This window comes from Lycium barbarum, chromosome 11, assembly GCF_019175385.1.
Source record: "Lycium barbarum isolate Lr01 chromosome 11, ASM1917538v2, whole genome shotgun sequence".
Classification (NCBI taxonomy): Eukaryota; Viridiplantae; Streptophyta; class Magnoliopsida; order Solanales; family Solanaceae; genus Lycium; species Lycium barbarum.
In genome coordinates, this window is record NC_083347.1 from 7,535,853 (window position 1) to 7,549,588 (window position 13,736).

The 13,736-nt window shown below is 35.9% G+C and overlaps 3 protein-coding genes across 4 annotated transcripts; all 3 read left to right on the forward strand.

Annotated features, from left to right (window-relative positions):
* Positions 1-2,795: 2,795 nt before the first annotated feature.
* LOC132617260 (uncharacterized) lies at positions 2,796-7,134 on the forward strand. 2 transcript variants are annotated; one of them, XM_060332229.1, is made up of 7 exons: positions 2,796-3,198; positions 3,326-3,394; positions 3,536-3,703; positions 3,786-3,956; positions 4,512-4,721; positions 5,812-5,888; positions 6,365-7,134. In XM_060332229.1, the coding sequence occupies exons 1-7, from the start codon at positions 3,114-3,116 to the stop codon at positions 7,016-7,018; spliced, it is 1,434 nt and encodes a 477-aa protein (XP_060188212.1). In that variant the 5' UTR covers positions 2,796-3,113; the 3' UTR covers positions 7,019-7,134. The 2 variants fall into 2 exon arrangements, with proteins under 2 accessions (XP_060188212.1, XP_060188213.1); XM_060332230.1 differs by having other exon boundaries at positions 2,798-3,198; positions 6,371-7,134.
* Positions 7,135-8,647: 1,513 nt separating this feature from the next.
* On the forward strand, positions 8,648-10,740 carry LOC132619117 (uncharacterized). Its single transcript, XM_060334080.1, has 4 exons — positions 8,648-8,884; positions 8,985-9,113; positions 9,638-9,757; positions 10,393-10,740. Exons 1-4 carry the CDS (start codon positions 8,806-8,808, stop codon positions 10,455-10,457), a joined length of 393 nt encoding a protein of 130 aa, XP_060190063.1. The 5' UTR covers positions 8,648-8,805; the 3' UTR covers positions 10,458-10,740.
* Positions 10,741-12,191: 1,451 nt separating this feature from the next.
* LOC132619387 (F-box protein At5g07610-like) lies at positions 12,192-13,520 on the forward strand. Its single transcript, XM_060334309.1, has 2 exons — positions 12,192-12,555; positions 12,679-13,520. The coding sequence occupies exons 1-2, from the start codon at positions 12,192-12,194 to the stop codon at positions 13,518-13,520; spliced, it is 1,206 nt and encodes a 401-aa protein (XP_060190292.1).
* Positions 13,521-13,736: the final 216 nt, after the last annotated feature.

Consider the following 13,736-nt stretch of genomic DNA (forward strand, 5'->3'; position numbering starts at 1 on the left):
GATCCATTCAGTGGAAAATTAAGGAATTGTCCTAACTGGGCGGAGCGATCCTTGTCCTACGGTGGCTACGTAGTTTCAGGCTATCTGAGCTTTCTCGGTAATTTGTGCAACTCCCAAAAATATGAACATGATATAGTTGGCTAAGAAGCCCTTGATTTTCGTGACATAACTTGTAAACATGATTTCATGAAAGCATGACTTGTATTTAGCATGTATGTATCTTGTATCATGGCATGTGAGTGATTATATAATATAATTGCATGAAAACTTGTAAAACATGTAGTATATTTCTTAAAAATACCATAATAGTCATAACTTGCATGTAAGAACCCATAGGATGCAACGCATGGGTTTTCATAGATTAGGACAGACTCTCAATAATCATAAGGAATTATCAAGAACTTCAATGAAGAATTACTAACAATTTCATACATAAAATAATCATGGGACATGGGCCTAGGGTTATCACGATCATGTTCAAAACCCTAGCTTTCGTATAACTTCATAATTTATGAAAGAAGGGTGTGGGGAAGAACAATGATGTTCCCACACGTAGATAGAGACTCTACATACATGGTAATGCTCCAAACTTGTATTAAAATCTAAACTTGGAAGGAGAATTCTAATCCTTGGTCTTGGATCCCTTTAGGTGGGTTTTCTTGAAAACCCTATGTTAAGAACATGAAATTCCTACTTAGAATTCATGGGAAATTGATGGAATTCACTTAGGATGGTCTTAAGGAGCTTACCTTGATGCTTGGAGAAGTTGAGAGGAGAGAACTTTCGTGTTAGGGGTTGAGAGGAATGAGACTTATGAAATAAAACTGAATTCCTGTCTTTTAATTGTCTCAGTTGTGGCACTGCTACGGACCGTGTTACGGTCCGTAACACTGGACCGTAACGCGTGTCAAATTTCCAGAGAGGGTCTAAATTTTGAGGTTGGGTTACCGACACGAGTTATGGACCGTATCTCATGTTACGGTCCGTAACGATGAACCGTCCTTTGGTCCAAGTTATGGTGATTTTTCGAAGCCATACCGTTATGGTATGAACGACGGTCCGTAACACTTTTTACGGTCCGTCCCTTGAAGCGTAACGCTAGGTTTTCCGAACTGAAACATATTTTCGATTCCAACACTCTCCTTCTTGGGTTTCTAACCTCCTGAGTCATGAATATGATTTAGTACGAATTTACAAGATGTTACATTTGTATAATCTTTTCACTCCAAAACTTGAACTCCAAACAAAAAAGTTTTTTCCTCATAAAATTTTAACATTTTTTCAAATGAAATACGTGTTCAAAGATAACTTCAACTTTCAATTTTTTTTTTTTTTCAATTTAACTTCAAATACTATTTTCTCCGAATATCACTCAAATCAAGCAACCTCATTTTGAGCGCAATGGCCCTGAAGTCCTAGCTTAAATACATAAAATGCACCTCAGAATGGTCCAAAGCTAAACGAAAAAATTGCACGTGTTGTTCTTCAAATGGGTTGGTCTTTAATTTTCATGCTTTAAATTGTCTATTAATTTTTGGCGTTTACCAATTGAACTTATGCATACGGTGCATAAATTCTTTTAAGGGACAAAAGTCCTACGAAAAATAACTTGTGAGAATCTATGATGTGAAAACATATACTTACTAGTTATGTGAGGCCCGTGCTAAGTCCGGGTCCAAACTCAAGATATAAAAGTAGATATTTTAACTAAAGAAATATAATTTCTGTTAGTACAAGTGTACAACAACAACAACAACCATATACCCATTGTAGTTCCACAAGTGGGTAGTTATATGAAAGCAAAATTTTCATTCCACCCCTTTAATATTTTAACTTCCATTTTGATGAAATTATTTACTTCAAATCAAATGTGGAGCCAGAATTTGACATTTATAACTTATGTATCCTAATTTTCTGAAGTTATTTAGTTCTAAATAAATAATCTATACATAGTTAATGAACTTTTAAGACAAATACATAATTTAACTTGTGCAGCGGATGGAGCTGCTCCTCTCTTAATTAGGGATTAGGAGTTCGAACATGGATATGGAAAAAATCTTTGGAGGAAGCGCTCCCCCCGAATAGGCGCGATACAATGCAAATTATCTGGATTAATTGGGCTCAAATGCGGATATCGAGCACCAACCAGAAAACCAAAGAACATGAAAAATGAGGTAGGAGGTTCGATAGCTTTTGAAAAGTAGACCTTAAAAACAAAAAACAAAAAAATTGACTTAAATAAATAAGATTAGGACCTAAAAGTAATTAATTTAAAAAATTGGAAATTATTGTGAGGACTACAAAAGTCCCCAGGTTCGATTGCTTCTGAAAAGTAGACCTTAAAAATAAAAAAATTAACTTAAATAAATAAAATTAGAACCTAAAAATAATTAATTAAAAAGTTTTTAAAAAATTAAAAAATTATTGTGAGGACTACAAAAGTCCTCACATTTGCTCTTATATTATATAGTAATATCCCGCCAAAAAGTTGTTTGTGATGAGGGACAAGACCAGCACAAATAGGAGCATAAGTGCCAATGACCCAAGCTAAACATCAAAGTGGCCCAGTGGATTGACAATTGATGTTCTCGACTGTGAAGGCCCTCTTAATTTACAAGTCCACATTAACATTGGGCCACATCATCACTAAACTAGGCGCGTGTAACAACAACATCTAGCAGTGCAATTAGCATAACAAAATTCCCAATATTATTCCATCTCATAAGCAAAAGTACTTTTCTCAAGTAAAAATAATCTTAACCAGCTTTCCGTCATCCTCGATAAATGCACTTTCTCTAAACAAAAAATGAAATTTTTAAAGCCACTAACTAAAGTAAAAAACAAAAAGTAAATAAATAAATAAAATAAAAAAAGCTATCTCCCTCATTAGTCACATATTTCCCAAAATTGTTCAAAGTACTACTGCACTTACCAATACAACTGAACAGTACTGAACTTAGCTTAACAAAATCAATGTGATTCTTCTCTAACTTACAGCATTCAGCTGTACTTTCTTCTTCATTTTAAGAGATCCAGAAAAAAAAATTATCCCCCCCAAAAAAAAAATTCACCGTTTGCTTAAATCTTTGTACACTTTTTGAGTTTTTATAGCCATGGGAAATTCCCTTTTATTTTTCACTTTCATAGCCCTTTTTATTGCTTATTTTCAATTTCAGGTCCATGCTGTTGCTCCTGCTGGTAAGACCCATTTCAATTAATTCTCTTTTTTTTCTTCTTAATGTTGTAACGGGGTGATTTGTTTATGTTATGGGTATACATTAATTAGTGTTGTTAATTTGATTTTTTTTTTTTTTTTGCTACTTAGGGCCATTGATTAAGCACTTAAATTCTATACTCAAATGGTCTAGGTCTACCTCTAAAACTCCTCAATCAGGTAAGCCCCATTAATTTTTTGTTTAGGTTCATTTTTATTAAATACTAGTATTAGTAATCAGTTATATATATTGGTTCATATTGTTTTGTATGTGTACTAGTGGATGATTAAATTATGTGTGTTAATGTTATGTTGTTACAGATGGGAATTTTCTTCAATTTGAAGAAGGCTACTTAGTTGAAACTGTTGTAGAAGGAAATGAACTTGGTGTTGTGCCATATAAGATTCGTGTTTCACAGGACGGTGAATTGTTTGCTGTTGATGCTATTAATAGCAAAATTGTTCGAATTACTCCCCCGTTGTCTCAATGTAAGCTTCTTTCGAGTTAGTAAATGGTTGTGAATGGTCATTTTCTTTTGATTTTTGCTTATTAAGATTGTTGATTGTGCAGATAGTAGAGCAAGATTGGTTGCTGGTTCGTTTCAAGGTCATACTGGCCATGTGGACGGGAAGCCAATTGATGCTCGTTTTAAAAATCCAAAAGGAGCTACCATGGATGACAAAGGAAATATTTATGTTGCTGATACAGCAAATCTGGCTATTAGGAAGATTGGAGAAGCAGGTGCTTGTTGTTCATGACATCTCGCCTTCATTTTGATATTCTTTGACAGACATATGACGTTCTAAATTAATCTTTGTTTGGTTACTTTTATGTTTCTTGAGAAAAACTAGGCCGAGTTACTGCATTTCCCCCACACTGCCTTCCATAGAGGGGATTGGCTATACTTTACTTATTTACACAAAGCAAAAAAGGAAAATGATTGAATATCTAGTCTATCAGTTTAGGGGTCGTTTGGTTCGAAGACAACTAGTAATGTTGGGATTAGTTATGCTGGCATTATCTCTTATCGATTGTCTGGTTTGTTGTATTAAAAATAACATGCATTGCATTATCAAGAATAGTACTGAATAGAGTGTATAAGTATAAGAATAGTATTGGTATTGTTAATGCCATGGTTTACTATGTATAAGAATAGTACTGAATAGGGTGTATAAGTAAGTTGAAAATGGGTGAGGTTTGCAACCCAACATTGTACTAAGATTTTATACCAGCTTTTTTCTACCTAATACACCCTACCAAACGACCCCTAAAGGTCTTCTTCTTTCTTATTTTCAGGTGTGACAACAATTGCTGGAGGAAAGTCTAATGTTCCAGGATACAGGGATGGGCCAAGTGAGGATGCACAATTCTCAAGCGACTTTGATGTAATATACGTTCGGCCAACTTGTTCATTACTCGTTGTTGATCGAGGAAATGCTGCTCTTAGGCAAATTTCTCTCAGCCAGGAGGATTGTGACTACCAGTATAGCTCAGTGTCAACTATAGGTTTGAATTCTTTAAGAATAGCTGCCTGTTTTGATCTTCAAATACTATGAATAGTATGTGCTATGTAGAAGTGTTCAATATCTATCTGATATGAGCAATGCTCTAGCTCTATCATCCTCTGACTAGGTACATCCATGTATCTGACTTTAAAATCAGTTGGTTACTTGTTGTACTTACTGTTATCTCTCTCAGCAAAGTAATGTATGCCAGACTCTCATGTATGGAGTTGTAAATCTACTGTGACGATGAGATCTCATTTTGGCTAGTATTTCTTTGAGGCTAAATGCTTAGGGCTCGTTTGGTTAGAAAGCAAGTTATCCCGGTATAGTTATTCCACCCTCATATGGGTATAAGTTATCCCATCACTTTTTTTAATACTAGGATAACTTATCCCACAGTTAGTAACCAAACAAAGAATAAAGTGGTACTAAATTTTTATCCCATCACTATTTTTGCTTATCCATCATACCAAACCACCCTTTAGAATCTAGCAGAGAATTGACTGTGCACCTGGTATGAGAAAATCAATGCTGATGCGATGTTTTTCTTCTTGAATAAACTATACAGACAAATATAGGCCTTTTCGTTCTGTTTAAGTTACTTATTAGCTTGACAGTGTTACTTATAATTGGAAGGCCCTCGGGGATATCTCGGTTATAAAAAAAAATGGGGTCTGAAGAATTTTTTGGGTGCCAGAAAGCCCGGTGGGATGAGATACCACAATAAGCTGGATTCTTATAGATAACTTGACAGTGCCTTTGAGTACTGGCCCGCATGCGGTGAACATTTTAGCACTTGTCTGTCTCCAACCTTTCCCCTGCTCTCTAAGACTAACTTGCTATATCCAAGCAAAAAAGTATTAACACATACTAGCCACTCAAAATTAAGAGGATGTGAAATTGGCATAAAAGAAGAGAAACCGTCTCTAGACGCACGCTATCCAAATCCAATTAGTGGATGGATATACAAAATGTCAACTGTAAGAAATTTTAGATGTTTACCACTGGCTGCTTAAGCCTGGTAATATGTGGAATTGCAGTAAGATGGTTCGCTTAGGTTCTTTCTAACTTTCATCTTATACTTGTGGCAGATGTTGTCATGGTTATTGGTGCTATTGTAATAGGGTATGCTGCGTGCATGCTCCAACAGGGATTTGGCTCCAAGACGGTAGGTGATTCTTATCCATGGTCTAGGTGATTCTTATCCATGGTCTTCTTTCTTGCATTACAATTGTGTGATTATTTTGGAGCATCCATCTCTTAGTCCAGTTCTTATTGATTTTCATATTCTTGCTGACCAATGAAACATTGCAATGCCCTCGAAGATCAATTTAAATATCTTGAAATGGAGGCTGTACTTTTTAGGAATATCAGTGATTACCTAAAAATATTACTTCTATTACTACATCTTGGCATAAAATAGAGGTTTCTCCTTCCCAAGTTTCTTCCAGGACATTCACTTATGTGTTGTTTATCCTTCCAGCAATTGCATGCAAGATTAGTATGGCCTCAAAATCATATTGTTAAAATTATCGTGTTATACATGAAAAGACAGGCATGTGCTTGGTACTGTTAAAATTTTATTTGCTTTATATGAAAAGACAGGCATGTGCTTGGTATCATGCTGTTTCTAATTGTGTATAGTTGCAGCAAGTACATGTGGAAGTGGAGCAACAGGAACCTTCTTTAATCAAGGAGAAGCCCGCCCCTGCTGTTGAAACTGTCAAAGAAGAACAGGAAGCAGGATGGCCATCATTCGGACAGCTACTCTGGGATTTGTCCAAGCTTGCAATAGAGGGTCTTGGTTCCCTTTTTGGCTATATCGTTCCATTGCGGTTTAGACACAAGAGCTTTATTAGAGCTGGACTAACTCCATTGAAAGATTCATTAATCATGCCTCAAGATGAAGTTGAACCCCCGTTAGTTCAAAAGCAGAGGGCTCCAGCGCCTGCTTCTGAGATCAGACAGGTCCCAGCTGTTGGTGATAAATTTCCCGAGGGCAAGCCCATGAAGATTAGGTCTAGTAGTTCAAAAGACCCTACCTTGTCGACCAAGCACAGGTCTTCCAGACGACATGAGTATACAGAATACTACGGGACCTCAGGTGAGGTTCCTCCATATACGCAAGTTAGGTCTAAAAGCCAGAAGGAAAGAACTAAGCATCGGCGACAAGACAATGTTGGAGCAGGAGTGGAGGCAAAACCTGCTGAAACGAAAGCAGTAAACTATCAGGATCCAAAGTATGCCCATTACAACATGAGGAACAAGTACGGAGACCCTTTCCCCCGTTATCCATGACTATAGGTGATTAACGATTTAGTTTTTGTAAGTGGAGGGACAAACCTTTTTGTCATGTAAGTTGTAACTCTAATATTAAAGGAAGCAAGTAAAGTCATATGTGCTGTTAATATGAATGCATGGTCATAGTCACAGATCTTGTTATACTCTCTCTGGAGAAAGAAAAATATATAGGAAAAATCTTAAAGTAGTGGTGTATATATTGCCGGGGAGTGAAAGTAATAGGAAAGCTGGAAAAGGATGAGACGTTCATGTGATTTCTGAGGTTGAAAGATGACAGCCGTGATATTCTTGATGATCAGATACTCAAACTAAATAACTTCAATGTTGGTGCTAACTTAAGGAGAACCCTCATTTCCATCCCTTAATGAAGACAGCAAGTGAAATGACGACTCACAAGAAAGTGTTTTAATATTATTATGACTTTTTTTGTGCTGTTTCATTTTCCAGTACTTCAATTAGAATTTTATGTCTAGCACAGAAATAAAAACTGATAAAGTTGCTGTCATGTGACCGGAGGTCACGGGTTCGAGCCGTGGAAATAGCCTTTTGCAGAAATACAAGGTAAGACTGCGTATAATAGACCCTTGTGGTCTGGCCCTTTCCCGGACCTCGCGCATAGCGGGGCTTAGGGCACCAAGCTGCCCTTTTTTTACAGAAATAAAAATAATACTGGAAAAGAGATCTTCTTGCCATTTACGTCGGCAGAGCAAAAAGTGAGCTTGTTGAAAGTTAGACTGAAATGAAAATTAAAACCAAGGACAGATTTAACGTGATAATCACTACTAGTAAACAGTGAAAAGTTCTTCTACCTGTCCACATCCAGTAAGATATTTTTATCAGTTCCACAGTGATGGATGACAGGCCCTATTTGTGAATCACTAAAACAAATCGTGTCTTTTAGGAAATTCTTGAATGGAGGTGGTGTGTACATAATAGTAGAGTAATATCTTTTCCGGTTTCCTATCCGGTGTCAGGTACCCGTTTTGGAGTTCGACTAACTCGGATTCAACGCCGAGAAGTCCCATTTTGGGGTAAACCGTTCCGGCGTTCCCTACGAAAAGGGACTCCATTCCTAGCACTCGAACTCGAAACCCTCTAGTTAAGAAATGCACATTAGGGTTTTTGGTCTGGTATTCGTTATTCGTTTTGGCGTCTGAGTAATTCGGATTGCGCCTAGAGGTCCCATTTTGGGGTAAACCGTCCCCCACGAAAAGAGCCTCCATTCCCAAAGCTCAAACTTGAGACCTCTAGTTAAGAATGAAACTGTACTTATCACTCCACCACAACTATATTTTCTATGCACAACATGACTCTCCTCTGCTTTTCACCTAAGTAAAGCCTCTATCAACCATAAGGATAACGATTTGTTAAACTAATTTTTTTACGGTACATACTTGCACTCGATGTTTTACATCAAGACAAAAAGTTTAACCTTAAATATTCTTAAAAATTGAAGTGAAAATGTATCAGATATACAAGTGATAACAAGCTCAACTTTTTATTTTTATTTTTTATGTTGATCACGTTTTGAATTTTCTTCTATGGTAAAACTTTGGTCATTGCTGAATTAGTCTAGTGGCATAAAACGGTGTACTCACGAGAAAGCAACTCAAAGCCAACTACCAACATAACTTTCCTCTTTAATATTATCCATAGTCGTAGTATGGTATTTCAACTTCGTGTTTTTGCCCAAAGTTCTCCTTCTCCTTGTTTACTTAAATCTCATTGCAATTTTAGGAATATTTTGACTACAATTTCCGACAAGTTCTAAGCCACTATGGTTTATGTGTCTAATAACTCTACAAATTCTGTATGCTAAAAGAAACATGGGTTCTTGTGCATCGTCTCACGCCAAGCCAAACAGTGAGTAGTCCTTTCTAGGATTATATTTAATTTCTCCTTTAATTATTGCTTTATTTTTGGAATAAGATTAATTGTGTTTTGTTGATAATTTGACATGCAGGGACTGTGAATAAAAAGATAATAAGAAAGCCAAAACCATGGAAGCATCCACAGCCAATAACAAGAAGTCAGTTGATGCAGCTAAGGGAAGAGTTCTGGGACACTGCTCCTCACTATGGTGGCAAGAAAGGTACAATTAATACTCTAATTATCTCATTGACAAGGTTAAGCTGTGTCAGGGAAAACACACTTTTAGTTAATTAACTATATCCTAAATATATAGTACTCCTCGTGTGGGTTTTGGTTAACTTTTTATATGGATTAAGCACAGGATTTTTTTTTATGATAGTGGTGTTGGATATTATCCTATATGTAGACTTAATATTAACTTAATTGTATGATTTAATTAAATGGGCTAACATATATAATTGGCAAGCATAACTTGGCCCTCATATATGTTGGATTCCACGTTGAGCTTGAATCAAATCATGCTTCAATAGCAGTGTAGCCCTTGGCTGATAGTTCTTTTTGATAGTGGGTAATAGTGAGAAATTAAATTAGAGTCTCTGCTTATTCTGATAACATATTAAACTGTATGTAATTTCATTTAAAAAAAATTAAACCGATAGAAAGATCACACATTTATTTACACCTTAGACCCTACATTCAGCTGTTCCGACATATATTTATGGACGTTGTTCGACTATGTAACAGAAATATGGGATGCGCTTCGTGCTGCAGCAGAAGCAAATCTAGAACTAGCTCAAGCAATTGTGGACAGTGCTGGAATCATTGCCCAGAATACTGACATGACCGTGTGCTTTGATGAATCAGGTACTTATAAAAACATGACTTGAAGTGATCCACTTGATTAATTTCCTTAGAATGCATCTTCTTGCATACAAAACTAGCCAAGTCAGCAGATTTCGAAGGGATGTTTCTGTTATTTGATGAGAAAATGACAAACTGATTTATAGTTGGGGTTGGTTTAATATAGTCCATTAACCATACAGTTCTAGTCCTGTACGTTTATCGAAATAAACCAAATTTTGATCTGTCTTATACTTAAAAAACACACCGAGGTAGTTATATTTCACATAATTGACTCGTGAGATGCACGTGAGCCGTTTAAACAAAAGAAACCAGGACGACGTCCCCCAATTCATACCTTAAAAAACCAAACTAGCAAACATCACATTTCTTAAGAAAACCAAACTAGCAGCTCGCGTACTTGTCACGAGCCAATTCTATCAAAATATAACTATCGTCATGTGTTTTAGACATAACGGAGACAAAAAGTGTTCGGTCTTGGTAAACATAAAGCATTATATCTGCTTTGGTGTATATTTTTGGGATTATTTTAGACCAATCCTCAAACATAAAACACTATTTTTGTTATTTTTCCTATTTATTTGATCACGCAGATGAGTTTCATCGAAAGTGCTACTAATAGGAAACATTTCTTGCAGGTACTAAATATGAACTACCAAAGTACGTTTTGAGCGAGCCAACAAACATGATAAGATATGGTTAAGAATTTACATGAAGAAATATAAGTCGCTTCCACACAATTGAAGATGGTGCATATGTTGTAACGTAAAATTACCCATTAGTCGCTACCACATAACCTCTTTTTTAAGTTTAAAGTGGCGAAACTATAATTACCAGCTGGAAAGAGCCAATTCCTTTTTTTGTTTAATTATAATCCAAGATTTGCTAGGAATATTAGGAGTTGGGACTCAAGTACTCGTTGTAGTATTTGGTTTACATCTACTGGAACAGTGAATAATTGTGATTTGTGAGCGATTGGATGCCAATTCCAACTTTTTGTTATGTACGTTTCATTATGTTGCGTTTTGGTAAATGCCATTTAATGGAAGATACAGTTTGAGGGCTAAGATGCTACGCTAGATAAACCTCAACTAGATAATACTTATAGACACTCGATGTTTACACCATATTATATCAACTTATCATGGTTGCCTTTGTGCCTCTGCTCTAGTTCGAGCGTCGGGAATCCCTTGCTTTTGGCTAATGTCTTCTTTTATTAAACTTTTCTCATTCCCCCTTCAATATTACAAACTTACAAACACTACGCACTCACGAACTCATACTAATGCTAGGACTTGTCATATGTTAATTCAGAAATGAAAGAAGTCTATAGAAAGTCCTTGGTACCCGTGTCTAATCAATCACACTGACAACTTCAAGTAAATTTTGTGTAGTTTGTTATGTCAACGCTTACTAATCCAGTATATGTATAGTAGGTCTCCTTCGCCACGAAATTGACAATGGCTTAGCCCTTCGCCAAGGCAAAGAACCTTTTTATTGATGAGTAAGCGATTTTGTAGGGCAATAATATAGGTATATTAACTTAATATAATTGAGTGATATTAATAATCAATTAGCAATGCAGCGAGTGGCGTGTCATAACAGTTAACAGAATGCCAATAATTTCACCTTCTAGTCATTTTGCAATTTTTAAGCAATTCGTATATAATTTAAAACTTAAACTTGATAAATGTAGCTCTATTATTTAATTTGTTACGAGTTTCATTTCCTTTAAAAGCTAACTGCCTAACCATTTTCCCTATTTGCGCGAAATCGTTGTCATTTTTCCCAAAAACTGTTACACTATCAGTATTATTTTCATGGCTCTTCATGCTACTAGTTTTACTGTTATGAATATGAAGACAATTTTAAGCGCCTGGATTGAATGAATGCAAATTTCAAGCCGTCAAAAATGGTTGGCCACATAACAAATCAAAACGAAATCTAAAACATCTCTACTTAAACCTTTCACTCTACTCCCAAGTTACAAGTTCATCAGAATAATGACTTTGGCCAAAATAACTCTTTGACTCTATATTTGTGTCAAGAAATTATTATTCCCTCCGTCCCCTTTAAGTGTTTTTTTTTTTAATCTGTCCCAAAAAAATTACTTCTTACTATATTTAATAAATTTTCAATTTCAACATTATACGTGGCAAGTTAGATCACAAGATTTAAAAAACTACACGTATTGTCAATTTAAACTACAACATTCAAAAGTCTAATGATCATTGGGGAACAATACCTAATCCCAAAGATGCTCTAGAATCTTTTCATTGCTCTTTTGAGAACTACAGTCTTTAGCTTTGAAACTGAATCATCTCCTTTTCTTAAACTCTGTATACAATCAAACTAGACACTTTAAATTTATACAGAATTCAGCTGTATAAATTAGAATTCAGAACTCATAAACTCAAATTTTTTCGTTTCTGCAACAATGACTGAAAACTTCAAGCAAATGATATCAGAATCATCATTTTGGCAAGCTGAAAAGATCGCCGGTAACGATGATCTCCTCAGGGAAATTCTTATACATTTGCCGGTTAGTTCTCTTGCCTGTTTCCGGTGTGTATCTCGTCAATGGCTTTCTATAATCTCCGACCCTGATTTCCGGCAACTCCATTCCCGCCAGAGCTCCACTGCCACCACTGGCCTCTTCTTATTCCGTAAATCCGACAAAATGTACCACTTAGACCACCTCCTTAATTTCTCCAAAACTACTAATAAGAAAGGAGTTCCTTATAATATCAGTACTTTCATTGAAAGGTTCAAATCAGTTGAACCAGTGCACTATTGCAATGGTTTGTTGTGCCTTAAGCTTCACCTTGATAACAACAACAAAAACAACAATATAGCTAGTGTAATCCCACAAGTGGGGTCTGGGGATGATAGAGTGGACGCATACTTTACTGCTGACTTGGCAGGTAGAGAGGTTGTTTCCAATAAATCACCTCAGGTTGATAATGATGAGGTAATTTATTGTGTTTATAACCCTTGTACTAATGGATATACTAATATTCCACTGCCTGAAATTGATGGTGATGATGAAATTGTTTCTATGAATTTGGGTTTTGATCCTTCAAAATCAAGCAATTATAAGATCGTTTGTATTGTAAGAGACAAGTTAGGGTTATTTAGGTTTTTCACATTTTCTAGTGATACTACTTGGAAGGAATCGGGTCGGGTCAGAGGAGAGTTTTATTATGGAAGAGGTGTATTCTTGAATGGTGTTATATATTTTGTTAGTAAACATTCACATTTTATGAGCTTTGATTTGGATAATGAGAGTTTGGAAATAGTGCCGTGTACTTCTGTTCCTGAGAGGCGTAACGGAAGAAAAATTAAGTATTTTGGAGAATCTGCTGGAAAATTGCATGTTATCGAGGAAAATGTGCTTCGACCTACCTTACTTAATGTGTTTGAATTGGAGAAAGATTATTCAAAGTGGTTCGTGAAGTACGTGGTGGATCTTGATGATCTGACTCGTTTGTTTCCTCTAATGGTGATTAATGAGCCTGAGTCTCTTGATGTCATCGGTTACCAATTTGATGTACTGTGTTTCGTTGATGGTGAGACAGAAGGGAAGACGATGCTCATGTTGTCATTACCAGAAAAAATGATTTCATATGATATCAAGAATATTAGTATCAAGGAGCTTCTCAAGGTGCCGCTAGAAGAGCTTCATCTCAGCATGGAAGGTTTTTTGGTGTACAACTACAAATGGTATCATGCCTACAAGCATGTTGAAACATTTGCTCTTGTTTAGTTTCTATAATTAGCTTTTAAGCTCAGTTGGACTTTAGTAGGATCAGAATTTGGTGAAATCAACTTGACTTTGAGTAAAATGCATTACTTTTGGAGGATCCGACATGCATCTAACGACATTTTTGAAGAGTCTGAGTAACATATGAGATAGGTGTCAGAATTTTGAGTCAATGAAATGCAGAGGATTATGATTTTCTTTTCTTTTTATCCCAATTTT

Excerpts from the sequence above, each read along its gene's own strand:
- LOC132619387 (XM_060334309.1), top strand. The coding sequence starts at position 12,192 with ATGACTGAAAACTTCAAGCAAATGATATCAGAATCATCATTTTGGCAA. Across the intron at positions 12,556-12,678 it reads ACCAGTGCACTATTGCAATG|GTAGAGAGGTTGTTTCCAAT; the intron begins GTTTGTTGTGCC and ends CTGACTTGGCAG.
- LOC132619117 (XM_060334080.1), top strand. The coding sequence starts at position 8,806 with ATGTGTCTAATAACTCTACAAATTCTGTATGCTAAAAGAAACATGGGT. Across the intron at positions 8,885-8,984 it reads GTCTCACGCCAAGCCAAACA|GGACTGTGAATAAAAAGATA; the intron begins GTGAGTAGTCCT and ends TTTGACATGCAG. Across the intron at positions 9,758-10,392 it reads CGTGTGCTTTGATGAATCAG|GTACTAAATATGAACTACCA; the intron begins GTACTTATAAAA and ends CATTTCTTGCAG.
- LOC132617260 (XM_060332229.1), top strand. The coding sequence starts at position 3,114 with ATGGGAAATTCCCTTTTATTTTTCACTTTCATAGCCCTTTTTATTGCT. Across the intron at positions 3,957-4,511 it reads TAGGAAGATTGGAGAAGCAG|GTGTGACAACAATTGCTGGA; the intron begins GTGCTTGTTGTT and ends TCTTATTTTCAG. Across the intron at positions 5,889-6,364 it reads AGGGATTTGGCTCCAAGACG|TTGCAGCAAGTACATGTGGA; the intron begins GTAGGTGATTCT and ends AATTGTGTATAG.